The following is a 12216-nucleotide window of genomic DNA, read 5'->3' as shown; positions in this document are numbered from 1 at the left end:
AACGTTAATTCCCTAGAACATGTTTTGAATGGAGGGAGAAAAAAAGCCTGACTGACCCCACAGCCACCACATTCAGCTCAGACAGAATACATGGCATATTTTCAAGGACCATACACATTTTGTATTTGGCTAATCTTTTTTGTATATTTTTTGTATTTTATTAGATGAGGTGGAAGTCATGATAACAATATTGAATCACACTGTTGGGCTTTGTTAAGACATTAAATGATTGGGTCATGGTTGTTCTTTTGGGGTGAAATTCTTCAGTCCAGGTCTATTATTTAAAAGGAATTCATTTTAACAGTTCAGCAATGAATAATAACAAGGCAAAAGGCAATGCGCCATTACATTTGTCATAAATCGTTATTATGTGGTCACAATACAAAACTTCTGCATGTAAAGCAGGAATTTTCAGTATTACACAGGAGCAAGTTTAGGTTTCAACAATTGATTTGCATATGGGGATTGACAGGGTGCTGGTTCAATAGATTTTGACTTTAAATATGGCTGATGGATTCTTTTAATAATTCATTCATAATGACGTCCATGAATTATTTAGTCGGCCAAATTTTTCTTATGTAAGCAGTATGTAAGACCACCTGGCAGTGATGTATAATACCCAATCAGATTTTATTAAACTAAAATGCACAAAATAAAATCTTTAAACTAGATAGACCCTGAGGTGCATTTCTAAAGCTGCTAAATGAATCAAATTGAAATTGAAATTGAGGCACTGCATACCTCTGTCATTCATAGCAAAATGTCCACATAAAGAAAGAACATGGCATAAAAATAAATATGCATTGCTTCTGGCGCTTTAAAATGCTATTCACAGAAGCATTCATTTGGGAAGTGTAATTCCTAGCTTGCCTAATAAGAACAGATTTCAGTGTAGTGTTGATTTTATTGTCACTGGCATTCAGCCTTATACCATTATACAAGCCTGTAAATCACAAACCAAGAAAAATCAGTCAATGTTTGGAAAATACATAGTAATAATAGATGAAGTCATTTTATCATATTATAACAAAGGTAGTGCACTTGTATTCATTTCTGCATTTAGTCTCTGAAGATGTTCCTGTTTTATTAGATCATGTAAATGAAGTTAAGTCAAACAAAAACATGAATGCAAGATATTGAAATAGTGAAATGAAAACAATCTTTTAAGCAAACACATGAAAATGCTGGAAGGATTTCAATGTCAGTATTATTTTGTATAAAAATAATAGCAAAAGAAACAACAATTAAGAGTAGCATTACATTGTTTCAAGGTGATGAAGCAGCGTGAATGGAGAGTTTTATTCGTTTCTCTTCTGTTTTATAGACCCTCAGACTGCACCCAGTGAGGTGGATGGTGTAAACCTGGAGGAGATTCGAGAATTCGCCAAAGCGTTTAAAATTCGCCGGCTGTCTCTGGGTCTGACTCAAACTCAGGTGGGCCAGGCCCTCAGTGCAACTGAAGGCCCTGCCTACAGCCAGTCTGCCATCTGCAGGTATGGAGGTCACCAAACAGATCAAATTGTACTGATACATTTAAAAATTAAAAATTATATTATATTATATTATATTATATTATATTATTAAAAAAACTATTATAAAGTGATAGAGCGATAGATAGTTTGCATGATAACTTTACCGCGGCGGAAAATAGCAGACTATAAAACATTTGATAATAAAGAAAAAGAAACCTTCTACAGAGGCAAGTTGACTTGTTCTGGCAAACAAAGTAGTCTACTTTGCGCACTAGTGTCGCCCAGGTTTACATAAAAGTAGTACCCTATTCATATTTAATCACAAATAATTAAGATGTTAAAGAGAAATGTTAAACATTCATAACTGATGTGCAGTAGATGTCAGATACATCCATTTTATTCCAGTCTGTGCCTGTCTCCACACATCTTTGCACTGTCTATATGAAAAGTTTCAGTTACTAATGTAAAATACATCAGCTGTGGTATTACAAGAAGCACTTAAAGCACTTAATAATTTCTAAGGTCCATTGCTATGTATTCACATGACATTTAGCTGAAAGGAACTTGACAGGGCTTGACTTTTAATATTCCACAGTACAACAACGACATGCATTTGGTCATGAACTAGGACATTATGTAGCATGATCAAATGAAATATTTAACATCATCATTAGAGCGCCAGTTTTAGGACTTACATCAGGGGACAATTTGCACCAAACTTAGGACAAATGTGATGTCAGATTACATTTACAAAGAATGCCATATCTTATCACACAAAACTGTTAAGGCTTGCGCTATTAGACATAAATAAGAATAGGAAAAGAAAGGATAAATAACAAAACCTAGTGTGACTACTGCTTGATCAATGGTAGAAGGCACTTTCCACATCTAGGGTACAAAATTAGACCCTAAACTTTGCTTTCTGAATGTTGACTCTCAACATCAGAAGTAAAGTAAAAAAAAAAAAAAAAAAAAATCATTAAAAAAACATAATATAAAAAAGAGGCTAACTTGTTTGGGTCCAAATATTGATTTGCAGATACCGATAAACTGATTTCACATAAATTAAAGGGGGGGGGGGGTTCTTGTTGAGCTTGATGAATGTAAATTGTTTACAAATTAAGAATATGTAAATATTATGTTTTTGGTAATTAAAGTTAGTTGTTAATTTTACCACAGTAATTTGAAAATAAGTTAAAACAATGTATTTGGTTACACAATGGGCCCTATCATACATTAGGCGCAATGCGGTGCCAGGTGCAACGCAAGTGTTTTTTACTAGTTTCAGCCTGACGCAGTTATCGTTTTCACATCCTGCGCCACGTTGTTGAAATAGCAAATGCATTTGTGCCCATTTGTGCGCCCATGGGTGTGCTGCTCTTAAAAAAAAGTGTGTTCAGGTGCATTGTTAGCACATTGCTATTTTGGCGCAACTGAAAAAGACTGCGCCATTGACTTTAAACCAGGTTTCAGTTGGTCAATGGTGCAGTCGTTTTCAGTTGACTGTTGTTACTAATCAAAATACGTGTACATTTAAATGCAATGTGTGGACTTTTTACACCATTTGTCCTATTTCCATTTAGCAAAGCCCATTTTTTTTCATTAACGACTACAACCAACCCCACCCCTAAACCTACCCTTAGTGATTTATAGTGCATATAAACTTTATGAGCACATGCGTTCCCTCGGATCGAACCCATGATCGCATGATCACATGATTGCATATTGTTATATATTGCAATGCTCTGCCATGCTCTGCATAAATGCATTAAAATTAAAGTGTCCTGTTGTCGATAGGGGCGCAAGATTAGCAAACGCTCCTATGGGTCGTATTTCATGAATTAAAATCAAAGTGTCCTGTTGTCGATAGTGGCGCAACTTTAGTAAACGCTCCTATGGGTCGTATTTCAGGGAAGTGACAAACAACCTATATAGGCGTATTGGTTGGAGAACATGTTGGAATAAAGTGTTAGCAGATATTAACCAGACAGTCGACTAATAATCTAATGACTGCTAGTTGACATGTAGTTACTTATAGTTAGTAGAATATCTAAAATGGACCATAGAAATAAAGTGTTACCATGTATTATTTGAATTGTGTAATACATTGTTTAACATTTATAATACTTCTCACAACAAAAACATTAAAAAGTTCAACAATCGCAAACAAAAAGTTATTTAATGCATGCCTTATTCAACAAAAGTACCAAATAAGCAATATGAACAATACTCTAAATAATAAAAACACAACACACACACACTTCCACACATTAATTAGCACTTGACATAAAATGTAATGGTTTGAATGAACTCTGACTTAACCGCACAATGTCTCCATGTGCCGCATTAAGGTTTACAGTTTCCGTTTCATTTTAATGCAGTGGATTGTAAAAGGCTTATAGTTCGTTTGATGAGACACTTGTGTTTATCTGACATGCCGCTGTCGCACGCTTTTTAAAATTTCATCATATCAGCAACGAGCGACCGATAAAACCTGAAATTGCTCGGTGGAGGGAGAGTGAGGGAATTCCTTATGAAGCTTCAAACTAGTGCAGAAAGTCTTAAAAATCCTGCATGAAATATTTAGCCACATGCATTATTTAGATATTTATAGCATACATTAAAAGCCATTCGTTTCCAAAATAAACAGGTGATGTGATGTTTTTCTCTATATGCATCCTTTCATCTCGTCAAAAAGGAAAGGGGATTTTTTTTTTTCATTATTTGTTCATTTGTATGACATTGGACATGACAGTGTGCAGAGTGTTTTTGGCTTTAAAGGCAGACTTCACATGCTTTAGTTTAGTTAACATCAGCAGAGACAAGAGGGGAAAGAGGTGAACGTGCTTTCGCTTGTGAGTGTGTGAGCTCTTGGGGCTCTTGTAGTCTTTGCTCAGTCAAACTCGGCCTGACAGATGTCTCTATCTTGTCCGATCTCATAGTTCACAGTGGAAAAAAGCATTATTGGTTCGTCTGAACAATCAAAAAGGTGCATCGTCAAACCGATCAAAGACAGGGGTCATTATTAAAGCCCGGAGAATCCAGATGTCTTATGACTGATGTGAAGCATTTGACATCAATGGGATGAAATCATAAAATACACATTTGACATACTCAGTTTATTGAGAATAACATGTTATTAGGAATGCAAATACTTTTGATAAAAAAAAAAATATAAAATCTAAATCATATTATTAAAATCATTTGCTCCCTCATTTGTTTAAATCAGTTAAGTACACCATACTCAGTGCGGAAAATTACATTTTATACAGCACATTCACAGGCGTTTCTCTTTTGCATGCACCGCTGCGCACGGATGCTCATAAGATGTCATATCATCACATAATTGCGAGATGGAAATCGCTTTTCCACTTTTAAGCCGTGTGGATTTACAACATTAATCCACACCGAAACACTGGATTCACATCAATGATTCATGTCTCAGGCTGCAAAGCTGGCATCTATAATTTGCACGACAAATTGGGCAGAAGAGCTGCTTAACATGACTGTATATATATTTAATCGCACCTACTTTCCCATTGCCTTTCGCTTCATTTCTGTCTCAAGGCTGTCCTCTCTAATCACCTCAAAAACCATTTCCAGACATCTTTTCAAGGAGGAGAGCAGAAAGAATTGTAACATATACATTCAGTAAATGTTCAGCCCAAACCTTTAAAATTTTGTTTTAAACATTCTTGAAATGTTACAGTAGGTGCGAATTACGTAGTGTGTTTGGGAATTATGTCATGTGACCCCCGACTCCCCTAAAGAAGGCTTGATCCCTCCTGAAGGACAACAAAATAAGATGTTTGGGGGGGGTCAAAGAAAGTAGTCTACCCGTAATATGAACGTTACCTATAAATATGAAAATTGCGGCAGTACATTTACAGTAGATTTGTTCGTTACATCATATTTATAGTCATTTTTTGTCTGAATTCTGAATCTGAACTCACGCGAATTCTCTTTTATCATCATAAACAACAAAATGCAGAAAAGATGCAAGTAAGAGATTCATTTCGCAGTATAGACAGTTTCAGAATAGACTGAAGTCATGGACAGCTTCGGTGTTCTTCGATCGCTTTCTTAATATAATGGCTATATTCCCAGTTTGAATAACCGTTTTGTTTTTTATGCTACTGAAATCATGTTAAGTCATCTTTTACTAATCCGTAAAAAAGCAATAAACAAATTCATAAAGGTTATTGGCTTGTTTTATCTGTAGCCAGAATATGATGCTTTTTCCCCATCAAAAAACCTAATAATCATCATTACAATTTCAAGAACGATAATCAACCATGATGATTGTCATGATTTTGTCATGACATTGCAGCTTCACCCCTTAACTAATGATTTCATGTTTATAGGCTTTTTACCTTATGCAATTTTGAGCAGCATTAAACAGCAGGCCTATGTGTAAATAAACATAAATGCCATGTCAGATGCAGCTTCTGTTCCACCTTTGCAGTGTAATGGCTTCAGTTGATGGTTGGAAAAAAGATTATTGGTAATAGTCTGTAGAATTGTGATTGATTAAAGTTACTGGTTAAATTTAGGTATTTGAACAACAGATATGCAGATTTAAAGGTGCCCTAGAATTAAAAATTGAATTTATCTTGGCATAGTTAAATAACAAGAGTTCAGTACATGGAAATGACATACAGTGAGTCTCAAACACCATTGTTTCCTCCTTCTTATATAAATCTCATTTGTTTAAAAGACCTCCGACGAACAGGAGAATCTCAACATAACACTGACTGTTACGTAACAGTCGGGAACATTAATATTCACCACCCCAATATTTGCATATGCCAGCTCATGTTCAAGCATTAGACAAGGGCAGGCAGTATTAATGTCTGGATGTACACAGCTAAATCATTAGACTAGGTAAGCAAGCAAGGACAACAGCGAAAAATGGAAGATGGAGCAATAATAACTGACATGATCCATGATATCATGATATTTTTAGTGATATTTGTTAATTGTCTTTCTAAATGTTTCGTTAGCATGTTGCTAATGTACTGTTAAATGTGGTTAAAGTTACCATCGTTACTTACTGTATTCACGGAGACAAGACTGTCGTTATTTTCATTTTTTAAACACTTGCAGTCTGTATAATTCATAAACACAACTTTATTTTTTATAAATCTCTCCAACAGTGTGTAATGTTAGCTTTAGCCACGGAGCACTATCAAACTCATTCAGAATCAAATGTAAACATCCAAATAAATACCATACTTACGCGATTAGACATGCTGCATGACGAACACTTTGTAAAGATCCATCCTGTGTGAACTTTGTTTATGCTGTTAAAGGCAAGCGTGAGCTCCGTGTATATATATATATATATATATATATATATATAAAATTGACCCCACTGAAGGCCATTCGCACCCTGGCTATTACCTATATAGATTAAATTAATTACTTATTTGAGTTGGAAAATATATACATATTGTTACATTCTGTTCTGTTTAGTTTCAGCTTTCATGGCATTTGTCACGTGGCTTTAAGATAATACGTTTATTGAATGGTGATTATATTTAAAAGGCATGATATAAATATGTACGGGAAAAGAAATACACAGACACACACACATCTATGCAATATGACAAATGAAAACAAACTGAGAGTCCATGAAAACTGAAACTAAACAACAGTATGTGACATATATTTTGGTTAAAAAATGTATGGACAGTAAAATTTATTAAATCAATACTTTTATTTATAAAAAATGTCAGTAAATACATTAATAATGTTACAAAAGATTAGTATTTCAAATAAATACTGTTCTTTTGAACTTTTTATTCATCAAAGAATCCTGAAAAAAATATTATGGTTTCCACAAAAATGTTAAGCAGCACAGCTGTCGATAATAATAAGAAATGTTTCTTGAGCAGCAAATCAGCATATTAGAATGATTTCTGAAGGATCATGTGACACTGAAGACTGGAGTAATGATGCTGAAAATTCAGCTTTGTGATCACAGGAATAAATTACGTTTTAAATTATATAAAAATAGAAAAGTATTTTAAATTCTAATAATATTTTAACAATATTAATGTTTTACTGTATTTGATTAAATAAATCAAATAAATAGATATAAATAGGTTAGCATGAAAGATTTTTTTAAACATAAAAAATATATTGCTATATTGCTTGAAAGTCAGATCTCAAAATAGCACAAAACTTTATCAAAATTCTGAAATAGTGATAACACTATGTATGATCTGAATTATTGTCAATTTATTGAGCAATTACTGACCAATTACAATTATACCCTTTTTTTTTTCTTAAAAGAAATTATAAATAAAATAATGTAGTCACTACTAAAACCCACCCAGTTTTATATGGCTGTGTTAATGAAGTGATTTTTGTTGATTCTGTTTCCTGTTCCATCTGCATTAGCATTATTCTATTCCCGCTGTCTCTTTCCAACTAGAAGCTGAAATATTTCCCTTATTTTTGGTATTATTGCAGTGAACAGGGTCTAAAATTAAGAAATTAAATTATACATGACTTACTAAATAAGTCAGCATCTCAATATGCCTGGACTTCTGTATTGTTTCCTGCTCAGTTGGCTTTAACAGGGTGCTGTCACTCATCTCCGTGCTGAAAAAACGTCTTTTCGTTTGAGGACCTGGGAGAGTGAGGGCCTTTGCCCCCGCTTCAGGCGTCTTTTCAAATGCCAGTTAAGATTCCATCAAAGGCCTCCTCATAGGAGCCTGTCCAGGAGTTCAGGACCAAGAGAGACTGTGTTGTTTCAGAGAGCAGTATGTTCACCTCGCTCCCCTCGCTCAGCTGGGCTTTTCTCTGTCTGCCTGACAGATGTCCATGTGTTGGATAGGAGCGCAGGTCAGGGAACTCACCGAAACATCTCTCCATTAAAGCTGGTGCGAGACACACCTGGCAATCTCCACGTTCAGTGGAGTCATTGGAGACAAAAGCTCTTTTTATGGATCTTCTGTAACTATATACTCTGTAGCTGGTTATAAAGGCTGTAGATCAGTATCAGTGCTTCTCAATGGGGTTTACTTCAGATTTTACACTGAACATCTAGTAGAGATACACCACATATATATATAATTCTAAATAATAATGTAAAATAAAATAATAATACTTTATATTTATAAAATAATTTATACTTTGATTTGCACAATTATATGGTTAGTTTCTTTCACAACAGACCTGTCTTTAGGTTGTGACCCACCAGGTTTTACTATTTTAGAGACAGATGAACAGCTTGTATTCTATATCTATCCAAACTGTAACTATTCAAAATATATTCAAAACAATTACCATAATTCAGTGGGGCCCCAAATAAAGAGCCACATAATGTACTAAAATTTTATCAGACATGTCTTTCTTGCAGCTCAAGTGGCTGCTATGGGAAATGTAGCTGTTTTTTCTTTGTTTAAACAAGTGTAAAACTAGTTACCATGACAAATTTTCCATTATTGTTTTTGTTCAGAAAGCAAAGTTTCTACAGCAATAGCCAAGGCCTAAATATTAGACTGATTTACCTCCCTGGAGACCCCATAAACTTGCAGACATATTCAAAAGTGAAGGTGAAAATGTATTAGCATTAAACATTAAATGAGCATCAGGGTTGCTTGAGGAAGACGGAGAAGTTTTAGAAGTGTATTAAAATGTGTGTGCATTTGAGTGAATAATTTAAACCATTTGTGAATTAGTAATGCTTTTAATGTTTTATTGCATGCTTGTGTTATCCATTTGACAATATGTATTAAAATCTCTCATGAAAAGAGAATTCCTAATCATATGTGATGCCATCTTGTGGCTTTGATTGTACAGAGGAGCTAGAGAAGAAAAATGCAAGGCCAATAAATGAATTCATTCTTTATGATATCAGTCAGGTGCTTGTTTGTATTTGGACCGGCCTGTGGAAGAGTCCTCTTGGTTCAATGCATCATGGGTACAGAGAGTCAAAAAAAAGCATCATATGAAGGAACTTTTGATGTACTGGAGTGCACAAACTAGCTCTTTGGGCTTAGATTCATTTGTTTCCCAGCACACAACAGCTGAAGCGATGCAGTAGAGGTCATGAAACTCTCTGTCCCATTGGCAGCTTGGACCAAGAGACCCCTTCTGGGCAATTTGGTCAGACAGGACACCCCTCACCCAGTCTGGGCACTTGAAGTAAGCTTGTTCTCTCTCAATTCTCCCCCAGACACACCATCCTGAGAAGCCACTTTTTCCTACCACAGGAAGCCCAAGAGAACACTATAGCTAGCAGTCTGACAGGCAAACTGAACCCTGGCCTTTTATATCCTGCCAGGTTCGAGAAGTTGGACATCACCCCAAAAAGCGCCCAGAAGATTAAGCCCGTGCTGGAGCGCTGGATGGCCGAGGCGGAAGCCCGCCATCGCTCCGGTATGCAGAACCTGACCGAGTTTATCGGCAGCGAGCCCTCCAAAAAGCGCAAACGGCGGACCTCTTTCACGCCACAGGCTCTGGAAATCCTCAACAGTCACTTCGAGAAGAATACTCACCCCTCCGGTCAGGAGATGACCGAAATTGCTGAGAAACTGAACTATGATCGTGAGGTGGTGCGCGTCTGGTTCTGCAATAAGAGGCAAGCGTTGAAAAACACTATTAAGAGGCTGAAACAGCCTGAGCTCGGGCCGGTCGCACCGATGGACCCTCTGGTCGATAATATGGAGGAACATCCTTAGCTCGACATGCACCGATGCCGAAACTTCTGACGTTGTGGACTTAAACCTGGACAATTTGTATCCGATGCATTATCGACTAGATGAACTGTTGACAAAGGCAAAAAGAAATATTGTCAGTGTTATCATCACAAAAGCAAAAACCAAAAAAGTCAAGAAAAAAGAGAGTTAAAGTACTGATTCATAAGCAGTTTGTGAGGAGTTAAGAACAAGGATCGTGTTTAAATCAAGGATGGCGAAGAAACTAATTACCAAAGTTTGTTGCATCTGATTCCTGAGGTTTTTTAATTGTAAATGTGTTTTACATTTTTACATTTTTACTGGGGGGGAAAAAAAATGGCAAAACATAAAAAAAAAAAAAGAAAGAAAGAAAAAGATTTGTGTGATGGGGTTGGTGGGTGTGACATTGAATCTTTGTCTTATTTTATCTCTTGGGTTTTATGTAAATATTTCTGGTAATCTGTCACCAAATTGAAATCACAAATTCCAAAAATAGTTATTTCAAAATTGTCACGTTTCTGCTGTCCGTAAGGCCATCGTCCACTGTGTCATCTCACTCCGTTCATAAACATTAAGGCATCCGTCATAAAAGACTGCACTTGGGAGGAATATTTTGCAAAGAGATTCTCAGTGAACATACCATAGATATCCACATTCGTTGCAGCTGTGATTAAAGCTATTTTATGGTGTTGCCAAAGCCTCCTAGCCAAAGAACAAGGACATTGTGTCATACCTTGGCCTTTCTCAAACCGTGTTATTCTCTTTATGTGATAGGATGTTTTTATGTTTGTCACACTCAACTAAAAATGTATATATACATATAAAGATTTCAATGAGATGAATTACTTTATTTCCCATGGGTTATGCAAGTTATCTTTTGTCATCTTGTCTTTTTCATTTTTTGGTGCTTAAGGTGTTTTTTTTGTTTTTTTGGCTTTGTGCAAAAACTCCATTGTGTCTGTCAGAAAGACTTGCTCAGATGGAAGCCAAACATTTGACTGAATATAAACCTTGATATGTATTTAAGAATTCATTGTCCCAATGAAACCTACAGCCTATCTTATGGTTACATTTACAATAATATTATTAATTAATTTCTTGTCTATTTTTTTTATCCTTTTTTCCTTTTGTTGTATAATTCTTACATTATATCACTAAAAAAACAATAAAAAAGCTCTCAGTTTACAGATAAATTTAAGTTTTTTTTCTTTCCTGCAACATTAAAGAAAAAAATGTTTTGGCATTTAAATATTTAACTCAAACACTGTTATAAAAAGTTGCTAAAAACTACTTGATAACGATACTGTTGATATTCCTTCCTATAACATTTTGCTATTTAATTCAGTCTGTATCTGTCCATCAGCAATGAACAGAAAATGGCAAGAACAAAGAAAAACTTTTGAGGTATTGTAGTACATCACGATGGACATTTGCTATAATTACATAAAAAAGTCCGGCTTCTGACAGCTACGTAACAATATCTTGACTTGCATTAAAAGAGCTGTCTAATTACATTAACTCATCTCATATTGTAAAATATGACATTCCCCCAGCTCGTTCATTTTCATGAGTTCAGAAGCATGGCATCTTTGTGTGGTTGCAGAGACAGGACGTCTTAAGGTATACAGGCTTACGAAATAAAGCTGTAACCAAAAACTAAAACCAAGAGACGAGAATCTACGTTCTGCCTTTGCTCATCTTTTCAATGCTGGACCAAAGCTCAATAGTTATATGCACATTGTACAGAGAAATGGCTAAATGTCGTTGACAATCTTGAAATATGTAACTGATTGAAGAAAATTGATTAAATGGAGTATATCATTAAAATTACCTCAGCACTGTCCTGCTAAGTAGTGAGCATTGTCATAACATGATTCCTTTCTGCAAAGGTTCACAACAGTACATAAAGGACTTGTGTATATGTTTGTAAGTAGTTTTTATGACCGTCATAGATTGATTCTCACCTGCTTTTCTTTACGATGTGCTTTCCAGGGTCACGTGTATAGAACAGACATTGTTCCATGACTTTCTTCTTTTTTATAGTTTCTGCATTA

At 35.3% G+C, this 12216-nt stretch overlaps 1 protein-coding gene across 6 annotated transcripts in view; it reads left to right on the top strand.

The window, feature by feature from the left end:
• The window catches only part of pou6f2 (POU class 6 homeobox 2), a 157139-nt gene extending 146737 nt beyond the window's left edge, over nt 1-10402 (top strand). For 5 of the 6 annotated variants that reach the window (XM_048174776.1, XM_048174779.1, XM_048174775.1 and 2 more), the window contains 2 exons: nt 1325-1493; nt 9661-10402. In XM_048174776.1, coding sequence (XP_048030733.1) covers nt 1325-1493; nt 9661-10165 — 674 coding nt within the window. In that variant the 3' untranslated portion in view covers nt 10166-10402. The remainder of the gene's footprint in view (nt 1-1324; nt 1494-9660) is intronic. The other variant, XM_048174777.1, reaches the window with a different exon arrangement.
• Nucleotides 10403-12216: the final 1814 nt, after the last annotated feature.

Source organism: Megalobrama amblycephala, linkage group LG22 (assembly GCF_018812025.1).
Source record: "Megalobrama amblycephala isolate DHTTF-2021 linkage group LG22, ASM1881202v1, whole genome shotgun sequence".
NCBI classification, from domain to species: domain Eukaryota; kingdom Metazoa; phylum Chordata; class Actinopteri; order Cypriniformes; family Xenocyprididae; genus Megalobrama; species Megalobrama amblycephala.
This window is presented reverse-complemented; position numbering and strand designations above follow the sequence as displayed.